Source organism: Oryctolagus cuniculus, chromosome 2 (assembly GCF_051225735.1).
Source record: "Oryctolagus cuniculus isolate XC-2025 breed Fujian yellow rabbit chromosome 2, ASM5122573v1, whole genome shotgun sequence".
Taxonomy (NCBI): Eukaryota; Metazoa; Chordata; class Mammalia; order Lagomorpha; family Leporidae; genus Oryctolagus; species Oryctolagus cuniculus.
In genome coordinates this window covers 34738001-34761241 of record NC_142868.1, presented here as the reverse complement: position 1 = coordinate 34761241, position 23241 = coordinate 34738001, and the positions used below count along the sequence as shown (strand labels likewise).

The 23241-nt window shown below is 53.9% G+C and overlaps 1 protein-coding gene across 17 annotated transcripts in view; it reads left to right on the top strand.

Annotated features, from left to right (window-relative positions):
* APBB2 (amyloid beta precursor protein binding family B member 2) overlaps positions 1-23241 on the top strand; it is a 397109-nt gene that overhangs the window by 357924 nt on the left and 15944 nt on the right. For 2 of the 17 annotated variants that reach the window (XM_089327114.1, XM_008275410.5), the window contains exon 1: positions 15728-15983. The exons of the other annotated variants lie outside the window; for them this stretch is intronic. In XM_089327114.1, coding sequence (XP_089183240.1) covers positions 15928-15983 — 56 coding nt within the window. In that variant the 5' untranslated portion in view covers positions 15728-15927. Of the gene's footprint in view, positions 1-15727; positions 15984-23241 lie in introns of those variants that run through there. 17 annotated transcript variants of the gene reach the window in all.

Here is a 23241-nt window from a genome sequence, read left to right as displayed (position 1 = left end):
CTGGAGCCAGGAACCGGGAGCCTCTTCCTGGTCTCCCATGCGGGTGCAGACGTCCAAGGACTTGGGCCATCCTCTACTGCTTTCCCAGGCCATAGCAGAGAGCTGGAATGGAAGTGGAGCAGCCAGGACTCAAACTGGTGCCCATATGGGATGCTGGCACTGCGGGCAGCAGCTTTCCTCACTATGCCCACAGCAGTGGCCCTTGTGATTTTTCTTCTTTTAAGAGACACACCTGGCTGGCACCGCGGCTCACTAGGCTAATCCTCCACCTAGCGGCGCCAGCACTCTGGGTTCTAGTCCCGGTCGGGGCGCCGGATTCTGTCCCGGTTGCCCCTCTTCCAGGCCAGCTCTCTGCTGTGGCCCGGGAGTGCAGTGGAGGATGGCCCAAGTACTTGGGCCCTGCACCCCATGGGAGACAGGAGAAGCACCTGGCTCCTGCCTTCGGATCAGCGCGGTGTGTCGGTCGCAGCACGCCGGCCGTGGTGGCCATTGGAGGGTGAACCAACGGCAAAAGGAAGACCTTTCTCTCTGTCTCTCTCTGTCACTATCCACTCTGCCTGTCAAAAAAAAAAAGAGAGAGAGAGAGCGACACACTTGTGGCTGCTTTGAGAATAGCCTGTTGGGGACAAGGGAAGTGAGGGTTAAATGACTTTTGTGACCGTCCAAAAAGAAGATGGCATCTGGGACAAAGTAGGTGGCATGGAGTGGGAGGGGAGGGCACGGCTGAGAGAGCAGTAGGAGGGAGCGTTGGCAGGGCTTGTCCAGCCTTCCTGCCAGCAGACCCCCAGCTGGCACACTGGGCTGTCCCCCCTGGGCATCTGCCAGGCCCCCTACTGTCCACAGAGAAGCAGAAAACCAAACTCATTAGAGTTTTGTGTAAAGGAAGGGAGACAGCCTTGAAACGGGTGACAGGTGCAGTGCTGTGAAATGAGTGTGTGTCTCCAGTCCTAGTGATGCCTGTTCTGGCTGCCGAACCCCAGGCCTCAGAGCCTGTCAGAAGCTTTACCAAACACAGACAGGACCTCCCAATTACACACTCCCTCAACTTTCCACGCACACGCCCTGTTTTCTGCTCCTTTCCCTGTAACAGGAGTGTGTGGGACTCTGGGTGTAGTGCAGGACACAGCTTGTGTCCCTTGCCTGTGACACTCAGTTGATCAATCGATCCAATAACTAATTCTTGCTCAACAACAACGGGAAAGGGGAAGTACTGTCAGTACACACAGGATTCAAGTGGCAACACATCTTGGTTGTTCCTTTCAAACTCATTTTAGACAGTGGCTAGCCAGCACTCTGCTTTAAAATGCCGTCCCTGAGCCAAGTGGACCCTGGGCTGCTTCCTATCTGGGGTAGGGGGTGTCAGCTGGAGTTGGTGATGTTGGGCTGCGGGTGTGATCATGGCTTCAGGTCAGCTCTAAGCAAAAGGGCACCTCAAGAGAAGCAGGGTGTTTTCCGTGCATTGGCAGGTAATCTGTGAAAACCGTCTTGCAGCCAGGTTCCGACTTGGCTGCCCCCTTGAAATTCAGTACTTCTGACTGGGGAGGTTTGCTTTCTGCTTTGTCCTAGTAAAGACCGTTATCAGAAGCAACCCGAAGCCCAGGCCTGGAACATCAACTTTCTGGAGTCAACTTTCTGAACCCAGAGAATCCAACTGGGAAACCGTTCGTCCCTGGGGGAGGGGAGGGGATGGGATTCCACTCTGCTCACAGCCCGGGCGCTCACAGCTGGGGAGCACCTGGCGGGAGCATCTGGCAGGAGCGCGCGCGGTGCGTGGGGAGGCGGGGGGTCCGCGCGCCTCCCCGGCAGCCAATGGGCAGCGGCGCGGGCGGGCTGGGCCGGGCGCGCGGGGAGGCGCGGGCGCCGCTCGCTCCAACTTGAGACTGGAGGCGCGCGCAGCAGAGGTCGGAGCGGCTGCCTCCCGCCGCCTACCGTGTGGACCACAGCCCCGTCGTGTCCCGCCGATCGGAGACAAAGGTGAGGAAGTTGGGAACAGCGGTGTGCCTTTGTCCGCAGGTGCATTCAGAGGTTCGGGGGTTGGGGCCCTAGCTCCCGCTGGGGACAGCGAGGCAGGCAGGGGAGATGCGTGGGACAAAGACTGTGCCCTCCCTCCCGCGAGTTGGCGCTGGCTGAGACGCCTGGGCTTGGGGGCCAGAGGGCTCCATCCTCCTGGCTGCAGGGAAAGAGTGAGGATCGTGTGACGGGGGCGAGAGGCGCTCTGCAGCCCTGGGGAGCTGTTCCGTGGGGGCTCCCGGTGGCCTGCACTGGGCATCCGCGTTGTGGCCAGTGTTGTGTGCTTTTTCTGAATGAACCTTCGTGGAGGCCACGTGGGTGGCTTCTCGTTTGTAAGAGGAGAGAAATATATCGCAGGGGCCGGGTAATCCAATCTGAATGGAAGGCAATGTCCGTTGGCTTACAACTGCACTTCCCCATCATTTCAGATTTAGAGTATTGGTGTGACTGCCACATGAGGAAAATATCCTCACTACAACGTGCCCGCCGGCTGCTCTTGGCACTGAAAAAGTAGTTTTTTTTTTTTTAAAGGAAGCCGTGATGATTTAAATATTGCTTGCAACACTCAAGGAACCTGGCCTTTTCTATTATCTGTTCCCCTGGACCAATACGCAAGCAGTCACGTCTATCTATTCGCTAATTAATGGGTAGCTGTGAATCTTCATTACTGTTCCGAGGAGAGAAGTCAGGCAGGGGGAGGAGGAGGAGGAGGGGGCGGAGTCCAATAGGCTGGTGCTTTCTTTGTCACTCTACAGCTGCAGCCTAGCTTCGACCTGGGTCAGGAATGGGAGTTCCTGCCTGCTTTCCTCAGGCTGTTGCCTTGGGGTTTTCTCAGATCCTTGAACCTCTGCCTGCCCCGCCTTCCCTGCCACCCCACCCCCACCTTGCTGTGTGCACAAAAGCAGTTTTTTCCCTGAAGTTCAGCTCTTCACCACACATTGTACTTACTTGCTCTTTTAAAAAATACTTATTTATTCAAAAGGCAAAGTTATTATTATTTGCTTGAAAGGCAGAGACAGAGGAGAGAGAGAGAGAGGTCTTCCATCCACTGGTTCACTCCGTAGTTGGCTGCAACTGCTAGAGTTGAGCAGAACTGAAGCCAGGAGCCAGGAGCTTCTTCCAGGTCTCCTACGCAGGGAGTGCAGGGGCCAAGGATTTGGGCCTCCTTCTACTGCTTTCCCAGGCCATAGCAGAGAGCTGGATGGGAAGTGGAGCAGCCAGGACTCGAAGCTGCACCTGTGTGGGATGCCGGCACTGCAGGCAGTGGCTTTACCCTCCAGCCACTGCAGTGGCCCCAGTAGTTATTTGCTCTTAGTAAAGAATTAAATGTCTCAAGGGTTTTTGCAGGAAGTCGAGAAGCAGAATGAAGCAGAATGTATTCTAACGAAAGCAGCCCTCAGTCTGTATTTGGAAGTCTTATCTATAATTTTGCAAGTTACTGGTGGCTTTGGATGCTATTCAGTGTTTACTGGGGGGATGGACTGTCTGTAGAGCACCAGTTAGGATCATCAAAGAAGCTACCATGGTTCTCAGTGAGAAGCCTACTTTCCTAACAGGGTTTGTGGGGTTTTTTGTCTTTTTGTTTTTGTTCTCTTAGCTTTTCAGCAATGGGTGTGATTTATTGACCATGTGTTTGTTAAGCACATGCTGTGTGCTGGGCATTGGCACTTCTGAGTAAGTGGTAAGCATGGCTGCCCTGGAGCTCACCGAATGCTAGGCCAGGGCCCCTTCAGCTCTGCTGAGCTGGTGCAGACCTGGGAAGCAAGCGTGGGTGACCCCGAGGTGAGCTCAGAGGATGTCGCTGCTGGCTGCTGCCCTGGAGGTCAGCTGAGCCCGAACAGTCGGGGTGCAGGCCTCTGCAGTCCGAAGGCAGAATGAGTCAGACCCTGGCCCATTCTGCACCTGACTCGGGCTTGGCCCTGCTTAGCTTTATCTTGAGTGCCTCCTAAAGGCCTCTGGGTTGCCAAGAGGGCCGGAGGCTGGATTCTGAAAGTGCGTGGACAGTGGCACGGTTCATTTCAATGTGGCAATTCCAGTCTCTTCAGAAACTGTCCGTCATGCAGTCTCCGCTCGCACCGCGGCAGCTGTCATCCTGAACAACCCTCACGGAGGTGAGTTCCCCTCGCTCGCTTCCCAGCTCTCCTCAGCCTTCTGAGTGCTGACAGGTGCCTGCGGGTTAAGGGACAGAAGAGCCTTGTGGATTCTCTGGACTTCTTGGGTTCCAGGGAGTGAGTCAGTGCACCTAACTTCTTACTCATCCGAGTTTTCCACAGATCCCTAGGACCACGGGAGAATGTCCCGGATAGAGGTGTAACTTCTTTTCTGAGTCCCTGTGTGAAACACACAATGTACATTTTTTGAGAGGTTCTTAGACTTTTGTATTCTTCGGGCACAGCACTGCACCTGGCGCAGGAGGCTGTCTCTGAACAATTGAATTGTGGAAAAGGCAGACGCGTGAAGATAGATGAAAACGTTTCCTTGTCTGTTTTTAGGGTTTAATTAGGAGTGGTGACTGTCACTTGTGTTTCTAATCTGTAGGTCACTGTCTGATCGGCACACAAGGGGACAGCTATGTGCTGGGCAGCTTGTGGGTGAGGTATGCAAGGGAATGAAACAGACAAGGTCTCTGGGCAAAGAGGCGGGAGATAAGCCAGGAAAACCATTCAGGAAGCACGAAGATGTAGATGATGCTCAGGGTCTTGCAGATGCTGAGCAGGACGATGCAGCCAAGTAGCTTGGGGGGGAAGGTTCCAGCAGGAGGCAGCCCGGCCTAGCCGATGACTTTTGGGCTGCGCTTGAAGGCGGAGCCGAAGCCGGCCATGGGAGGAGCAAGTAGAAGGCGATGAGGAAGAGGAGGCCAGTGTGGCTGGAGCTGGGAGCAAAAGACCAGGGGTCTGGGCCAGGGTGGAAGAGGTACTGAGGACAACATCGTGCAGGGCTTCTGGACTATGAGCGAGGGCTTGGCTTCTATTTTTATTCCCATAGGAAGTCTAAGAGGAAGGATAACCAGGTGATGACTCAAGTGCTTGGGTCCCCGCTACCCATCTAGGAGATGTGGATTGAGTTCCTGGCTCCTGGCTTCCGCCTGGCGCAGCCCTGGTCATTGCAGTCATTATGGAGAGTGAACCAAAGAATGGAAGATCTCTGTCTGTCTCTCTGCTATTCAAATAAATAAAAGGAATTAAGTAAAAATTAAATAAAACCAAAAGAAAAAATCTTGAGAAGTACTGTTAAGGGGCATAGACATGGAGAAGAGGGGTGGAAGCAGGGCTGGTTCAGGAGAGGCCAGGGGTGTGATAGAGGGCTGGGAGTGTGGAGCTAGGACTGGCAGCAGTGCCTGCAGAAGACGAGGAAGTGACCTGGGTTCCCCTGGAAATACCTGTTAATGAAGTTCAAGGGCAAAGTCGTTAAGCAGTGGAGCAGCTCCCTTTCAATCTGACTTCTGTTTGAGTACACTGTGTGGACGAGCAGACATCTGTAGTGGGGTCTTGTGCATTTAGCCATTTTTCTAAAACATTCTTCCTCTGCCGTTTGCTGACTGTCCTTTTCAACTGGTCATCAGAACTTTGGACTTTTTTTTTTTTCTGGCATACAAATAAATATCAAAGTAGCAAAAGGCAAATTTAATCATTGATCTATATGGAAGTAGTCTACCCTTGCTACTACGTTTATAAAAGAAACTGTTGAAATTGCATTTGAAGTTAGGTATGTCATGTGCAGCATGCTCTGTCATTCCAACAACTGACACTCTGTCATACGTAACACAAGTTCCTTCAGCCCTCCGCATCCACACGTTCCACAACCACAGACTCACCTGCCACGGATCTCCAACGTTTGGGGGGAAAAAAAGAATCCCAAAAAGCAAAACTGGAATTTGCCACATGCCAAGTATCATGGCGATGTGGAAGAAGAAATTTGTGGACATGGTGTTAGCTGTTACAGGCATTCGGGAGATGCCCTAAGGTACGCCAGCGGATGTGTGTGGGTTCTATGCAAATATCATGTTGTTTTATATAAGGGACTTGAGCATCCTTGGATTTTGGTGTTTATAGGGGGTCCTGCAACTGATTCCACACATAGATACTGAGGGCTGGCGCTGGCTGTATTTCAATTCAGAGAAAACTTTTGTAGTAACCTTGCAAGAAATTCACTGTACATTTTGGGAGCTTAAAAAAAAAGGTACCATTTCCATATATATAAAGTAGGAAAACAAAGACTTAACTTATGATGGGACTTTCTCCTCCCTCCTTGTAGCTGCAGAATTGTGAACTTTGGCTTATGGTTTGGGGGAGGGCACTTCATGGTGGTTAAGACACCTCTTGGGTTGCCTGCATCCCCAGTGCCTGAGTTCGAGTCCTGGCTCTGCTTCCACTTACAGCTTCCTGCTGGTACGTTCTCTGGTATGCAGGTGAAGGCTTGAGTATTTGGGCCTCTGCCTCTTACGTGGGAGACTAAAATTGAGTCTCTGGCTCCTGGAGAGTATATCTGTGTGTGTGTGTGTGTGTGTGTGTTTGGTTTTGGTTTTGCAAAAAAGAAAATGAATGCAGAAAGTGCTTCTCCTGCAGTCGGTGTTCGAGCCCATGGGGAGGGGGCAGAAGCACCTGGGGCTGCCGGCCTTGCTGATCTGGAAGGCTGCACCGGTCACCCTACAACATGTAAGCTTGTCTGGGCATGAATAAATTATGACAGTTGAAATAATTATGATGGAGGAAAAGCGGGTACCAGGAGCACAGCTGACGGCCGGGGCTGCACTGGCCTGATTCTGTCATGTCAGTGCACGCATCTGTTTGCCGGGTTACCTGGAAATGTTGTTCTCAAGGTTTCTAGTGTGGAAGGGGTTTTATCCACCCCCTCCCCCCACTTCAAGAAGAAAAAACCATTCTAGGAGTCATAACCTACCAGTGACCTCTGTGGAATAAATGGCTGGGGCAGAGATCCACGTGAATGCTGTCTCACACGTTGAGCATCTGTGTAAGATTTCAGTTGAGCAAAAGACTTTTTTGGTTCTGAAGAACTTGCAGATGGGAAGGCTGTTACTCCCACATCTTGCTGAAATAGTTTCTAGCCAGCTGTGGAAGTCGTCACCTGTAACAAGAGCGCTTCCCGTCTCAGCCAGTCACAGGCCCCCACCCTTGGCTGACGCTCTCCTGTTACCATGTTGAATGTTTTTAGTTGTGTCTAAGAGGGAGCCTTGCAATTTCATTTTGCTCTGTGGATAATTTAGCCAGGGCTTGTCCACTTTGGCCGTTGTACCCCGAATCTGGTTGTCATCTAAGCAGGGATCAGCAAACTGTTTCAGGAAAAGGCCAAATATTAAATATTTTGGGTTCTGTGGGCCACATGGTGTTTGCTGCAGCCACAGAGGTGCCTAAGCGCTGGATGTGGCTGTATCATCCCCCACCCCCCCGGGACTCTTCACTCTATGGCACAGGGTGGGGGACAGATTGGAGGGTCAGAGTTTGCCAATCCCTGATGTAAAGGGCCCCAGGCAAACCCAGAGTGACAGGGGAAATGGGGACCCTGTCCTTTACAAGAAGGCCCAGTCACCTCTAACCAGCTTTGCCACCAGATGAAAAGCAGCCCCCTGGGGCAAGTATTTGCATATCTGAGGGCCTGGAAGCCACATCCAATCCAGCTTCCTGCTGGTGCACACCCTGGGAGGCACTTGTGTCCCTGCTGCCCAGATTGAGTTTCCAGCTCCAAAAGTGGTCCCCCAAGAGTGCCCTGCGCATCGGGCTGTTTGCAGGAGCCCCACCCCAGGCCTGCCCTTAAAGGTCACGTGTGTTCTGGGTTTCCAGGATGAGCAAATACAGACGGGAACAGGAAGGCAGACTCAGGCAGTGAAGGCAGGTGTTACAGTGGTGGCACTGGGGCTTTTTATTTTTTTCCATATTTGATGGAAAAGAAAAAAGATGCTGGAACAAATTACTGACTGCATGTCAAACATAGACCTCCTGAGGAGGAGAACTCCTTCTACCAGAATGTGGCCCGCTGGACGCTGCTGGCCACAGCCTGCCTCCGTGGGTGGGAAGGAGCTGGCTCAGGTCTCTTCCCTATCTGGTAGGCAGAGGCTTCTTTCTCTTGGAATACAAATGTAAAGAAAATTATCGGGAGTCTGTAACTCTTGACAGAAATCAGTATGCGAGGGAAATTTACTTATTGACCTCTTCTGGGGCAGAAGATGTGTTTTTCATGTGACAAAGGTTCTCCAGGAGGACTGTGGGGAGGGGCTCTGGGAGCAGCTCTGGGCACGACACCACCACCTCTGTCGGAGATGAGCGGGCTAACCCTCAGCTTTGCTTTCATGGAGAGGCGCAGGAGATCCGTCACCGTCGCCTCCTGCCTGTTCCAATGAAATAGATTTTTTTTAAAAAAGATTTTGTTTATTTCTTTGAAAGGCAGAGTGAGTGAAAGAGAGAGCACGCTTCCATCCGCTAGTTCACTCCCCATGTGGCTGCAGCAGCCAGATCTGTTCAAGCCAGAAGCCAGGAACTCCATCCAGGTCTCCTACATGCATGGCAAGGGCCCCAGGCTCTTGGGCCATCTTCTGCTGCCTTCCCAGGAGCATTAGCAGGAAGCTGTAGTGGATGCAGAGTAGCAAGGGCTTGACTGATGCCCTGGCATGGGTTCCAGCCCTACAGTGGGGCCTGACCCCATTGCACCACAACACTGGCCCCTGAAATAGATGTTTTATTAACATTGTTTCAGATGACACAAAAAATCAAAAATCATCAAAAATCATCTGCACTATTTTTTTTTTCTGAAGTGCTGTCTCTGAAAAATAAGAGGGAAAAAATTCTAGCTGACACCCTGCTCCTCATCACGTCACTCTGCTAGGTTCTTCCCAGCACCGTCAGCAATAAGGGGGAAGGCCTGTGCGTCCCCTCTTTTGTTATTGGTCCGTGCACTGCCTCCTGGGTGCTGGTCGGTGGAGGGTGAGCCAGGCTGACCGGTTCCTGCTCACACAGGCCTCACTGATTTGATGGAGGGAGGGAAGGATAAGCGATAAACAAATAAGCAAGATTGATTAAATGTTGACAGCAACTGGGGCGGCCCTGGGAGACTTGGGGAAGGAGCAATCCAGGCCTGACTCCTGCCTTTGAGAGTAGAAGGGTCCCCGTGTGGCAGCAGCCCAACCAGTGGCGGGGAGGCAGGAACTTTGGGGGGACCTCAGGCTAGGAAGTGACAGGAAAGCAGGCTGAGGCGTAGAGGGAGAAAGGAAGGCGACTTGAACCAAACACAGTACTTTAATTACTGTCAGCAGCTGCAGCAGCGGTGGAGCCAAAAACCCAGTGGGGACAGAAAGAGGAGGGTAGAACTGAGGCCACCACCCAGGGAGGGTGGGGTCCTGAGCAGACTGATTACTGGGGGGGGCGGAGAGGGCGGACAGGGAGAGAGGCTCAGGTGGCAGGTGTCCCAGAGAGCTCAGCCAGGGAACCCTGTGTTCTGTTGGCAGAGCCGCCACTTGCTGCCGGCTGGGGAGTTTGAGCAAGCTACATTCCCTAGACACTAGACATCTTATCTGTAAAAGGACAGTGGGTGCAGGGTTAGGTGAGGCTTGGCCACGGCACAAGAACAGGGCCTGGAGGGGCAGATGCTTGTAATAGATGGGAGCCACTAGTGTTGTATTCGTGGTAATCAGGGTATCAGGAATACTTGTGAAGTGTGGGAGATGGTGTTTAATTATCCCAGGGGTTTGCATTCTCCTTAGAGAAGCACACATACAGTGCACAAAGTGGTAAAGTCTATTTAAAAGGCAGGGAAGCGCGCGCGCACACACACACACACACTCGTGGGTGTAGTTGAGGAGTGCAGTGAGCCAGAGGGAGAAAAGGGTGGGGGAGGGGAAACAGAGGGCACCTTCAGCGCCTCCCCGATCCGATCCTGGTCTCCCACCAAAGCAGAGCCTCTCTCAATCGCTGTCCTCTTAGGAGGGGAAAAGGGAGTGGCTGTTCAGATGGCGCCTGCCCCCCAGGTCCTAGGTAAAGTCAGTGGGTGTTATGTACATGGGGCGGGGCTTATGACTGGCAGATACCTCTAGCTCCGGTATCCTAACCCAACCAGCTGTTTATCCCATATACTTGTTTCTAGATGGAAGGCAACAGAATGCAAATGAAGGCCAAAAGGATTGACCCTTGTGGGTTACGTACCTTGGTACTGCTTCTGCCTCTACAAAGATATGGGGAGTCACATGTAGAAATTGATTTAATGCTGTGTCTTACCCACAGAGGCCCTCGGTGAGGCTGGGGGCGTGGAGTTGAAGCTGGCTAACCCCCAGGCCCGGGGCTGCCGTGATTGTTGTAGGAGTGTTTGCATGGGAGCCACTTTGCCCCATTCGGTCGTCTGGTCGTCCGTAGCACCGGGACCTCTCTCGGACAGGAGCCTTGAGCGTGGCACATGTCCCAAGCCTCCTCATTGGTTTTGCCGTCTTACTTTCAGGGAGGAAGCCAGATGCCTGCGGGTGGATCATTTTAATAACTTGATTCTGTGTGCATCCCCTAAACTGTATGCCCGGAAGCCCTTCGTGGCGTTGGTCTTGCTCCCTGAGGCACTTAGTATCAGTCGTGTGTGCGTCCTCCCTCCTCTCATATTCAGAGTAGTGAGGTCTTTGTGTTTTGCTCTGTTGTTTAATCTGTAAGACAGCACAGATGAAAACTAAAGCTTCAATTCTTGTCCTCTTCAAAATGGACTTCAGAAAAAGAATCCTCATCTCCTGGTCGCTTTTAAACCCCCTCTGTTTCCCTGTTCCTAAGCGGACTGGTAGCTGCAGGAGAAAGTCCTTTGTTTGGAAGGCTGTGCCTGGAATTTCAATCGCCTTCCACCACTTCGTCAGCCTCACACTTAGTTAATGGTCAGAACCCCAGAGGCTGGAGGCAGCCTGCCACGGGAAGTGTGGATGCGTGCGCAGGTCCGAGTGTCCCTGCCGCCCTTTGGTCCTGGCAAGGGGGAACCTTTCTCTGCGCTGAGTTCTCCGACCCTGGCCGGAAGCCAGATGGTGGCTTTGTGTGACTGCGGGATTCATTTCAGCGCAGAGGCCCTCCACCTGCAGGGCGCACATTCTACAGGGCTCTGGGAAAGCGGGTCAGGGATTACCCAGCTCTGCGGCCTCCAGAGCCGGGCGTGACATCGTGAGTCTGTGCTTGTCTTTCTGGGAGTGTTTTCATTGGGTTCCAGAAGGTGCTGTGAGCCTTCGAGTTGGCGGGCTGCCCTGTCCCTTTCACCTGTAGTGGTCACACCTCCTCGCCCGCAGCTCCAGCCATTCCTGTAAGAGTTTCACGGGGGTCGGTTCATGTCTCCTTCTCACGGTTCTCTCAAGATGTGGCACTGCTATTATTCCCACTTTACAAATGAAGCCACTGAGGAAGAAAGAGGCGGAGGTCTCTGACTGAGGACAAATAGTGAACAAATGTTAGATACAAAGAGTGAAGCTGGGGGAGAAATGGGTATAAGAACTGCTGCTGTAGAGGAGGCAGCGTTGTGGTGTAGCAGGTTAAGTCACCGCCTGCGACGCCAGCATCCCACATGGGCACCAGTTCGTGTCCCAGCTGCTCCACTTCCCATCCAGCTCCTGAGTGCTTGGGCCCCTGCCGCCCCCATGGGACACCCAAAGCGGATGGAAGATCTCTCTCTCTCTCTCTCTCTGTCCCTCCCTCTCTGTAACTCTTTCAAATAAACATTAAATAAATAAGCCATTAACAAAAAAGAGCTGGTGCAAGAGTCTCCATGACCGAGTTTCTAGATTTTACTTTGTTGTCATGTGGATAATGGAGCTCTGTTCTCAGAAGGCTCCGAGGATCTGAGTGATGAGAGTCAAGGAACCAAATAGCACGCAGCGAGGGCGTTCAGGCAGGTGAGCAGGTACCGGAGTCCCACATTGGAGTACCTGGGTTTGATTCCAGGCTCCCGCTTCCTGCTGGGAGAGATTTGTATTGAGCGAGTGTCCAGCTCCCGGCCCCAGCCACTGCAGCCTTTGCAGGAGTGAACCACGATGGGCCCTCTCTGCATATCTGTGTCTCTCTATGTCCACATCTTCCCTGCTCCTGGCAAAAACACAAAACAGGGAGTTCTGCAGAAGCGGAGTGAGAGGGACACTGGCAGATCCTTGGCTTGTGTGCTCAGTTTGTGAAAAGCGAGCACAGTTGTGTGTTGCGTAAAAAGTAGGTGACCAAGCCAGGGAACGGGAGGTGGCTCCTCTTCCCGAAAGCTGGGATGGACAGTATCACTCGGGTGTGCTTTTTTGTTGTTTAAGAGACTTCCTATGGCTTGGGTGCCAGTGAGTTACACAAGCCAAGTCTGTTGTATCAGGCGACTGTTAAGGAAAACATTGCCGACTGCTCCCTCGTCACCTTCCCAGGGAGCAGCTGCCATGAGCACGCAGCTCGTGTGGAATTCATCCTGGGCTTTCATGCTTCCCACGGACATCTCGTACGGTGAGAAGGAAGTCGGCTGTGCCTCTCTCCAAGTTTGAGATCCTCTGGCGTCTCTAAGCGTGGCTGCTTTTCACTTGATGCTTAAAGCCAGCAGCACCCATTGACCTCTTATTCTAAGACTTCACTGCGTTAGAAGTTGATGTATCATTTTCCCAAGTTCTGTCTTCAGGGGAGAACACAGGGACTACCTGGCAGTGTTATTTCCATAAGTGAATTGTTACTAAAGGATCTGATTTAAAATACCATGACTTGGGGCTGGCATTGTGGCACAGCGGGTTCAGCTGCTGCTTGCAACGCCCGTATACCACATGGGCGTGCCAGTTTGAGTTCCAGATGCTCCACTTCCGGTCCAGCTTCCTGCTCGTGCATCCTGGGAGGTAGCAGGTGATGGCAGAAGTGCTTGAGCACTGTCGCCCACATTGAGACCCAGATGGGAATTCTTGACTCCTGGCTTTGGCCTGGCCTAGCCTTGGCTGTTACAGGATCTGGGAAGTAAATCAGCAGATAGAAGATCTGATCTTGGGGGCCAGCGCCGTGGCTCACTTGGTTAATCCTCCACCTGCAGCACCGGCATCCCATATGGGCACCGGGTTCTGATCCCAGTTGCTCCTCTTCCAGCCCAGCTCTCTGCTGTGGGCCAGGAAGGCAGTGGAGGATGGCCCAAGTGCTTGGGCCCTGCACCCGCATGGGAGACCAGGAAGAAGCACCTGGCTCCTGGCTTCGGATTGGCGTAGTTCCAGCTGTAGCGGCCATTTGGGGGAGTGAACCAAGGGAAGGAAGACCTTTCTCTCTGTCCTCTCTCTCACTGTCTATAACTCTACCTGTCAAATAATAATAATGAAAAAAAAAAAAGGAAGATCTCATCTCGGTTTCTGTCCATCTCTCTCTCTTTCAAATAAATTTTAAAAAATAAAAATATCTGACTATAATTATGCATGAAAGAAACAGGTTTTTAGATGCAGTATGAGGCATAAATCAAAAGCCAGTCACAGAACCATGGCCTGCTCATTCTTCTTAGTAATAAGAGTCAAAGCACCAGCATGTCCTTTCTTGTTTAAAAGTGGAGTGCTAGAGGTTCCTGGGGCATCTCCCACGAGTTGAGAAGCTCAGGGCTCCGGGAGGTGCCATGGCCTGCACAGCCGTTTGCTCCTGGGGAACTGGAATCCAGGCCTTTGGCTCCTGGTTCCTCCACTGATCATCTAACTTGGCCACCGAAGAGGGACCTGCACTGCAGATGACATCTGGGAATCTGAGGGCAGGCCACGGCCCCTTCCCCAGGGGACTGTGCTTTCAGGGGAGACAGTCCACGGCCGGTCACAGCCTGGCTGAGACGTGGACCCACGAGATGGCTTTGTGGTGAGAGCCCTGCTGATGCAGGTGACTGCGCCTTTGTTATGTACCTGGCACTTTATATCTCCAGTCGCATTCTCATGATGCACCTTACGAGGACCCGAGGTCCCGGGGTGTAACTGCATGTAGCACGGTGTGCGTGGTACTCAGAGGGAGCCCAGAGAGCAAGCTGTGTCGAGTGAAGGAAGAGGAGGTGGGTGAGTGACATAGCCGAAGGCACCCAGCTCTGTCCGCCTCCCCTGCCTAAGGAGCCTCTCTCGGAAGCTTTCAGCTGCTTCTCCCTGCACTCAGCTGCTTCTCCACTCCACCAAGGGGCTGGAGTGGGGGTCGGGCGTCTGACCCTGCAGCTAAGATGCCCACATCAAGTATCAGAGCGCCTGGGTTCTGACATTCACCTCTGGCTCCTGACTCCAGCTTTCCACTAATGCACACGCCAGGAGGCAGCAGGTGGTGGCTGGTGCAACTCTGCCCCCCACATGGGAGACCTGGACTGAGTTCCCGGCTTTGGCCCTGCCTAGCCCATCTTTGCATATATTTAGGAGGCAAATGAGCAGATGGGAGCTCTCTTTCTTTGCCTAAATAAATAATTTTTTGAAAGTTCACCAGAGAGAAGGAGGTTCCCCTGTTGCTCTAAAGCCTGGTTCTTTACCAAACCCTTAGCCCCTACCTTAAACACCTGTGCATAGGGACCGTATGGGTTTGTCATTCAGGAGAGAAACCATTAGAGGACTCCACAGGACCATGCGGGATCTGGGGTGCCCCTCCGTGCATGCGGGAAGACTTAAATTAGTCCTACTGCCCGCACTCCAACCCTGTGTTCACCATGCACCAGCTGTGTGACACTCGCCAAGTCCTTCAGCCTCTCTTGAACCTGTTTCCGCTCACTTGTCAGTGGGAACAGTACTGTTGACTTTGTGCTACGAGGGGCCATGGGGAGATGTGCTGTGATAAAGGGTGGAGGTTAGTGTGCTACTGTGGTCATAAATACGCATTAATGCTGCTGCCTGTGCCTTGGGGCCTGCCTAGCACCGTGGCTTCGAGCGTTCTTACTGATGCTCCAACAGATGCATTCAATAAAATCCCCCCTAATCCCCCGTAGATGACACTCGACAGTCAGACTGTTTTTCTCTGCATGCATTAAAGTGCACGTTCAGACACTGTGGATCTGCAGTCCATTGTGCGGCTGCTTACTGTTCTGAGGACGGCTGTACCGCTCAGCTGTGTTTTCAGCTGTCGTCCCTGCAGGGCTCCGCTGGCCGCTTCATGACCCTGGCCGTGGCGCTCCGCTGGCCGCTCCATGACCCTGGCCGTGGCGCTCCTGAGATAGTGGGGTTCTGTAGCTGTTGCTTCCTCCCCTGGTGCTGCCTCCCTCCTCATCTGTCCAGCTGCTCTACGTGCAGTGCGTGTGTGTAACCCACTCAGGGGCGTTGCCCCTGGGCCCTTCCCATTCGGGTGTGATGAGACCAGAAGGAAACAGTGGTAGCTGTGGGGTCCCGGGAGGGGTAAGTGACTTTATTAGGGTCCCCCAGTGGCTCAGGGCATCTCTGGGGATGAGACTCAAAGGCGGGCGGCCCCAACCCTCAGATGGTTCTCTCTGCACCTGTGCACTTCCCACTCCTCTCTCCCCTGGCACGTCTGTTCCCCTTGCCCTTGGAACCCTCATCTGCTGTCTCTCCCATCTCTGCCCTTGACCCTGTGCTCTGTGTCCCTTGCTGTTGTGCCTAAGGATGCATTTCAGTGAGAGGCCCAGGATGTCAGGAGTGTTGGCAAAACAGGTAAGGCTGTGTGCGTGTCGCCGTCTCTGAATGTCTTTTCCTGGGAGCAGGTGGAGCTGGAACAGGGAGCTGAGTCGTCTGCCAGTGTTTGCTGCAAACAGCTTCCTGTATTTGACTGTGATATTTTAAGTTTGGTTCCCTTCCCCCCTCTTCCTCCGCCCCCACCGGCACTAGGTGGCCTCTGCAAATTCAGCTGGCATCTCCTGGCTTCATCGTACCGTGGCTCGAAATACACACTTCTGGGGGATAGAGTTCGGCTAAAATAAGGCCTGGGAGCCCAGCGCGCACTGCGGAGTTGGGGTTGAGGTGGGAGGCCAGCGCTAACGGGACTGTTTTCTCTCCTGGGTGCTGCACGTGAATGAATGCTAACGTGTTCTTTCTGCTCTGTTCCCTCATGCCTTCCTGGACTCAGAGAGAGGTAACCGACCCATTTCTCCGCTTCTGCCCTTCCGTGGTGTCTGTGTGTCTGGCAGTGCCCCCTCGCTGTCTTCATGCCTCCTCGCCATCGTCCTGGCAGAACTTCGGCTTGTTTAACCCTTTGTTGGGAGCCACATCCGGGGCCCTCGGCTGCCGGTCTGACCCTGGCTGGGAAGGTGGTGGGCTGGGCGTGGGGAGTGGCGGGACCCAGGGGCAGCTGTGACAGAAGTGAGGCTCTGCACCACGTCGCATCAGAAGGCTTCTCGTGCATCCTGGAGAACAGATAGCAGTCGTTTGACGTGATGTGTTCTCCAGAGTTTTATTGGTGACATCGGGACTAGGCTGCCAGCCAGAAGCGCTGACTCAGTTTCAGTGTCAGTGATTAACCAAACTCTCTGGAATTCTTCTGCTTTCTGCCCACCACGAGGAGGATGGAGGGGACTTTGAGGAGGGCAGAGCTGGGATGTGGGACCTGGGTGCTGCCCATGGCTCTGAGTGTCCCCGGGGGCCTGACTGGGAGCTTGAAGTGGGAGAAGTGGCTTCTCCTGCTGGGAGAAGGAAGTGGCAGCCTGGCTACCGCAGGGCACAGTGGGGGGACACAGAGGTGATCGCCTCTGCACGATGCTGGGAAGCCGAGGTCCGTCCTCGGGCCATGTCGGCCGCCGGCTTCCTGTGTCTGAGCCATGTTTGTCTCTGGCCAGCAGCTGCTCTTCTACCTTACCGTGCACTGCGGCAGAGCCTGGCTGGGTAGCATTGCCAGCCTCCTGGGCTTCTGGAGAGTGTGATTAACTGAGTTTTGCCCTCCTGACTCTCCTGGGGCAGTGCTGGAAAGTTCTGGAGGACCAGGACTGAGCAGGGGGATGGGACCATCCTCGTGCTGAGCATCCTTCCAGGGGCTGCTGGCCCCGACCTTCGCTGTTTATCCGGGTCTCCTCCCGGGAAACGAGTGTCAACAGCAAGACAGTGGTCTGCGGGAGGCTGCACACCCTGGCGTGCCCGTGCCACCTTGATTATTGACTGCAGTTGTAGATGTGCACATCTGCTGTTGACACGAGGTGTGGGGCTCCAGAAAGCACCCGGGAGAGAGCTCCCTGAGAATGTGTGTCTCCCCCAGTGACGCGTGGCTGGGGCGCCCCATTCAGAGTCGAGGAGCTGAACATCTTCTCGAAGCTTGCGGAGGAGGAAAGAGCAAGCTGAGTGTACCAAGCTAGCGCCTGAGCGAGGTGGAAGTAGCAGTGCCCACTTCCGGTGCGTGTGATGTTGGGTTAAAAAAAAAAAAGTTGTGCACTGGACACTCTGGCTGGCCACCTGGGAAGATGGGATTTCTCGTGCCCTTTCTCCCTCTCTTGCCTCTTCCTCCCACTGCGGAAACAAGACTTCCAAGGCCGGATCAGGAACTGAGAGCAGTGTTGAAAACAGAGTAGACCCTGTCAGTCTGTATTTTGGTGCAGCCCAGGACCCCCCATCCCGCTGTTCTCCCCTGGACCCACCTCCTCCCTTCCTTTCAGATCCTGTGCCAGGCCCTGCACAGCTGAAAGGATGAGGAGAGGGAGAGATCTTTCTCAGAAAGGGCTAGAGACGGCATGTTCAGATGGCGACTCTTGGCTGCTGTGTCACCCATGTTTGCAGGTGCGACCTGCCCTCTAACACACAGATGAGCTCATCTGACACACAGATGAGCCAGGGCCAGGGGACATCTTAGCAAGGTTAAAAAAAACTCAAGTGAGTGCAAGTGTTTCTTAGAATTTCAAAGTAGGCGTTTCTTCGATGACTTTTTGCTCATTTATAATAAAAAATCAACGTGAACCAAATGCCAGTCCCGTGCTGGCCTTCTCAAACTCCCTACAGGAAACACGCCGTGTGTTTGATCCGTGCAAACGTGGATCACACGGAGGGTGTGGCCCGTCGTGAGGACCTGATGGAGAACGCCAGTGTGGTGATCCGGTGCAAGCCGTGGGGAGAGTTACTGGCAGGCTGGTCAACTCGCGCAGGCCTCTCCAGAAAGCAGAGCCAGAGCCAGTGAGCTGTGGTTCCGGGTTCTCACTTAGAATTCAGAATAGACGTTGGTTCCCTGGACCCCCTTGCCAGCAGAGCAGACTGATGCGTGATGAAAGGTGATCTCGGGTCACAGCGATGCTCCAGGCACCACACAGCTGGCTCCTGTGTAGCGTCCCTGCAGCTGTAATGTCACCCCACCACAGGGTCAAGGGCTCGCTTCCCTCCCCACCCCCTTTGCTCCCTTAAATGGCCCTTGAGCCCCGCACTGCCCTTCCTACCCTGCTCCAGTGTCCCTGCCCCTGTGCAGCACTGGACAGATGGCTCTGCAGGTGGGACTTCGAAGAAGCAGCCTAGGTAACAGCTGAGAGCTCTATAGATGTCCCTTAAATTCCTTTTTTTTTTTTTTTCTTAAAAGAGAGTGAGAGAGAGCTCCCATCTTCTGGTTCACTCCCCCAGATGCCTACAACAGCTGCGGCTGGGCCAGGGCTAGGCCAAATCCTGGAGCCAGGAACTCAGTCCAGGCCCCCCGCATGGGTGGCAGGAACCCAATTACTTGAGCCATCACTGCTGCCTCCAAGGGTCTTCAATGGCAGGAAGCTGGAGTCAGGAGCCAGAGGTGGGAATCAAACCCAGGCCCTCTGATGTGGGACATGGGTGCGTTAACTGGCATCTTAGCCACTAAGCCAACGGCCACCCTGAAATCCCATTTGAGAGAGCTGCAGGGGAGAGACTTAAGGAAGGATGAGCAGTTCTTGGCCATTGGAGGGTGAACCAACGGCAAAGGAAGACCTTTCTCTCTGTCTCTCTCTCTCACTGTCCACTCTGCCTGTCAAAAAATAAAAAAAAATAAAATAAAATAAAAAAAAGGATGAGCAGTTCTGTCGCAGCCACTCTTTAATAGACTCCATTTGAGTAAAGGCTGGTTCATTCATTCTGTAGAGATGGAATGAGCCCCTGCTGGGTCATCCAAATGCTGCACAAGTGAGGTAATAAAAGCTCCTCTCTCCCTGCCCTTAAGAAGTGGGAGGCTGCCAAAGACGCTGGCACTTTTCTCCGGGGAGTAATTACTGGACAGAGCAGTAAAAGGACAGAAGCGCAGAGTTGGAAGCACAAGGCTCTGTATCCAGATAGCCAAAAGTAGTCCTGGAATAGCTCCTGTTACAGCTCAAGTGTGAGCGGCAGGAGCCACGGACCTCCCACAGGGTGGTGCAAAAAGAAAGCAGGCCTTGGCCTTCTGTGTGTAAAGATGATTAACAATGAATCTTAATGAAGAATAGGATGGGAGAGGGAGTAGGAGGTGGGACAGGAGTCGGGGGTGGGAATGCAGGTATGGGGGGAAGAACCGCTATATTCCTAAAGCTGTACCTAAGAAATTTATATTTATTAGATAAAAGCTTTCTAAAAAAAAAAAAAAAAAGCAAGCACGGTCATTCCAATGATGGCAAGAGATAAACGGAAGGAGGGAGACTCCCCGAGCGGGCAGCAGGCGCCACACAGCAGGGTCTCTTAGCAGGTGGCACCTGGGCCAGCACTGTTGGTGACATGAGAACAGATTCTTAATGTGGTGGCAGGAACGGGAGCCGAGTTCTGCAGGCAGTGCTGAGGTGGCCAGGGCCAGCTGTGTGTGGCTGAGGCCCTGTGGGATATGTGGCTCTGCGGGCTGCCCGGTTGGTCACCTGGGGTCCACACGGAAGCCTGTCTCTCTGAGACGGGATGCTGGGTGCCAGGCAAGCCAGGGGTGCCCTGAGTGACTGGGGAGAGAGCTGGGGGTGGCAGGAGGCCACTGGGGTTCCCCATGTGAAGGCTCCTGAAGTGTCCCCAGGTGGGCCGGCCAGCCCTGTACCCTGCATGGTGGCAGATCTGCTGCAGGCCCCATGGCACCCGGTGCTCTCTTTCCTCCTGTGTTCACGTGCCTGGCCCTGGGCTCGTGGTGTCCTGGGAATGTCATTCCTGAATGGGTGTGTTTATCTTAGAGCAGCCTCTTGTTCCCTCAGAGGACAGGGAAGTGTCTAGAAAATACTAAGGGGCTCCTGTGAGTGAGCCTGATGGCTCTAGCCTCATAGCAGTGCCCAGGGGCAGGTGGGGGCAGCTGCGTGGGGACAGTTTCAGCTTCCTGAAGCTGGGGGCGGGACGAGCTAGTTCACTTACTGTACTTTTGTGTGTGTTTGAAAAGTTCCAGAATGAGAACTTTAAAAAACAAAAGAGAGTGAAAGGAGGGGTACATTCTGACTTCTGTGCTGCTCAGACTCCTGCAGCTGAGGTCCCAAACCCCCTACTTCAGGGAAAGGGTCCAGGAGGCCAAGGTCATGGCAAAGCTCCCTGTGCCGAGACCAGCTGGTCTACCTCCTGCTCCGCCTGTATGGGCCCTGCAGCCCTCTGCACCCTCCTCCCTGAATGGCCTTTGATGTCTCTACCGCCAGCATCTCCTGGGCCTTCCCCGCCCCCTCCCCCGTTGCTCTTGTCACTGGGCCTTTCCCTTTCTGTGTCCTCCACCCTCAGGGGCCAGTCCTTGGTTTTCATTCTCTGCTCTCTCATCTGCTGCCCCAACTGCCACTGCCTCCCAGGTCTGTGTCTCCAGCCCAGACACAGCCTGAGTGTAGGGACCAGTTTCCACCTGCTTGGTGGGCCTTGCACCTAGTGCCCCCAAGCCATCCAGGCTGGAGCTTCTCCTCTCTCTCTCTCTCTCTCTCTCTCTCTCTCTCTCTCTCTCACACACACACACACACACACCCAGTAATGGGGACACTCAGTTGTCCTAGCAGGGACCCCGGAGTGTGTGTGTCATTCTCGTCTCCACACCTGTGGGTCCCGCCAGTGCCACCTCCCACCTATCCGCTCTGCACCCTGCTCGTCCTCCCTCACATGGACCACACAGCAGCCCCCAGGGCTCCCCTTCCCTTGGCCCACTTGGTTCCACATCAGAAGGGTCACACGCATGCTCCAAGGGTTGGATGGTACAGAGTGGGCATTCTGCCAGCCATGTGAGTCCCTGCAGCCACGCCGTGTCCCTCACCACAGGGCCATGGGGGTGACACGCCCCGGACCCACGTCCCTTATATCTTTGGTCCTGCTCGCTTCATGTCCCTTGAACCACCCCCTGCCTTCTTACCCTGCACCAGTGCTGCTGTCCCTGTGCAGCAGTGGCCAGTGGGCTCTCTAGCTGGAACCTGACCTGTTTGTGTCCACATCTCTGCTGCTGGGGCCTAACAGGGGCTCACAAGGTATTCATGGGGGTGAATCGAATATTGCACAACATGTGCCTTCCATAGAGTATCATAATTTAGTTACCAAACAGCAGCTGAGTTGGTTTCCTCCGTAAGAAATTACCATACACCTAGCGGCCTACAGCAACACAGATGCATTCTCTGACTGTCCTGGGAGCTAGAGGCTACACCTCACGCGCTGGCAGAGCTGTGCCCTCCTGGAGGCTCCTGGGGAGAGTTGAGGCCACTGTGTCGTGTGGCTTGTGGCCTCCGCGTCCTGTCCTTTGACTCAGTAGAAGAGGCCCTCATCCTTCCCTTTGCGGTTTCCTTGGGCTCTCCCAGACAGGACAGCATCCCACCTGGAGGTCCTTGTCATAGACCCCTTGTGGGGGAGGGGGCGCGGCACATCCTAGTGTCTCCCAGAGCCGTGCTGAACAGCCAGGCTTTCAGAACCACCGGTGGGGTGCCGTTGGGCTTGCATTTGAGTGATGCATTTGAGTGATTCGACCAGCCCTGTGTCAGCCGTGCACGGGGGCGCCCTAGCTGCCGGAAGTGCCCACGCGCATGTTCAGGGCTACCAGGGAGCTTAGGAGGCGTGCAAATCTCTTGAGCTCCACAGTGAGGAGAGAAAGAAACTCATTTTCTCCCAGGAAGCAGATAAGACCTCGGTAGGGGTACATACTGGGCTTTGTCCGCTGTCAGGGACTGGCAGATTTTGGCCTCCTGAATCTGTTAGCATGGTACCTGGAAAGAAGCTGGAAAAAATAAGGATTTAAAAAAAAAAAAAAAAAACTAATTCTGAGACTCCCTGCCGACACTGCCTCCATTCGGGTGGAAGCGGGTGCCCGGTGGTTGCCCTCAGAAGTCAGTCCCCAGAGCTGAGCCGAAGAAAGATGGAGATTCACGCTCATGATTGCTGTAACTGAGCCTCAGGTCACCTAGGAGAGGAGAGCGGGCACAGGGCTGCGGGGTGGTGGTATTGAGCTGCGGCTCGCTGATCAGGGCCTGTTCCTGCTCCACTGGGCAGCCCCGGCACTGGGAGCCGGCGTCAGAGCGTGCCAGAGCCTGAGGGGCACTGTGGGCACCGTGTTTCTCAGCCCCCCTCACTTAACGATGACGTTAAACTCCATGGCCAAGGTCGCCCTTATCCTGAGATGCCAGGACCTAGAAGCGTTTCAGATTATGGGTTTGTTTCTTCCGATTTTGGAATATTTGCATCCATATAATGAGATACCTTGAGGGTAGGACCCAAGTCTACCCGTGAAATTGATTTATAACTCAGGGATGCCTTCTCCACGTAATCTGAAGTTCATTTTATATGGTAGATTTGACTGTTTCAACCATGGAAAAAGGGTTTTGTGCAGTGTAATTCCACTCGTGACACCACAAAAGTTTCAGATTTCGAAGCATTTTCAGTTTCAGATTTGCAGAGGGGGCTGCCCACTGTGTGAAGCCAAGAGGATACTGGAGTGGGAGGCGGATCTGGGCTCCCCCACTACAACCCTCTGGCTGCACGTTACTCTGTCCCTTTAAGGAAGCAGGCACGGGGGGAGGGGGGGACCTGGACGGCAGCTACCAAAGATCGCAGGTAGTGGCCAATTCTCCTGGTACAGTTAAATCTGGTGATGGTTAGACACAAACCAGCTGCTGGGGCCAGAGGGCGAGGCAGGCTCCTTCTCGGAGCTGGGCTGCAGTAGTAGGTAAATGTGCTGCAGACACGGTGGGGCAGACGGGCCGGGGGCATCTCCTGGGGGGAAGGGCAGTGCTGCAGAGCAGGTGGACAAATCCTGGAGCTCTGGATCCACAGTCCAAGGCATCTGAACTTCCCATGGGTGACCTCCGGCGTGCTGCAGAGGCAGGGCCTCAGAAGAATGGTGGCTGGATGTGCAGGGTTAAAGGAAGGGTTGCATGTGGTGACATTGTTGTGGGTGTGGCTTCGTGATCCGGCTGGGGAAGAAGAGAAGCCAGAGGGAGGTGGAGCAGAACCAGGGTTTCCCTGCCGTGGCGTGTGCACGGGCGGTACCTTCCTTTCACATCATCTTTGAACACTGTGTCACG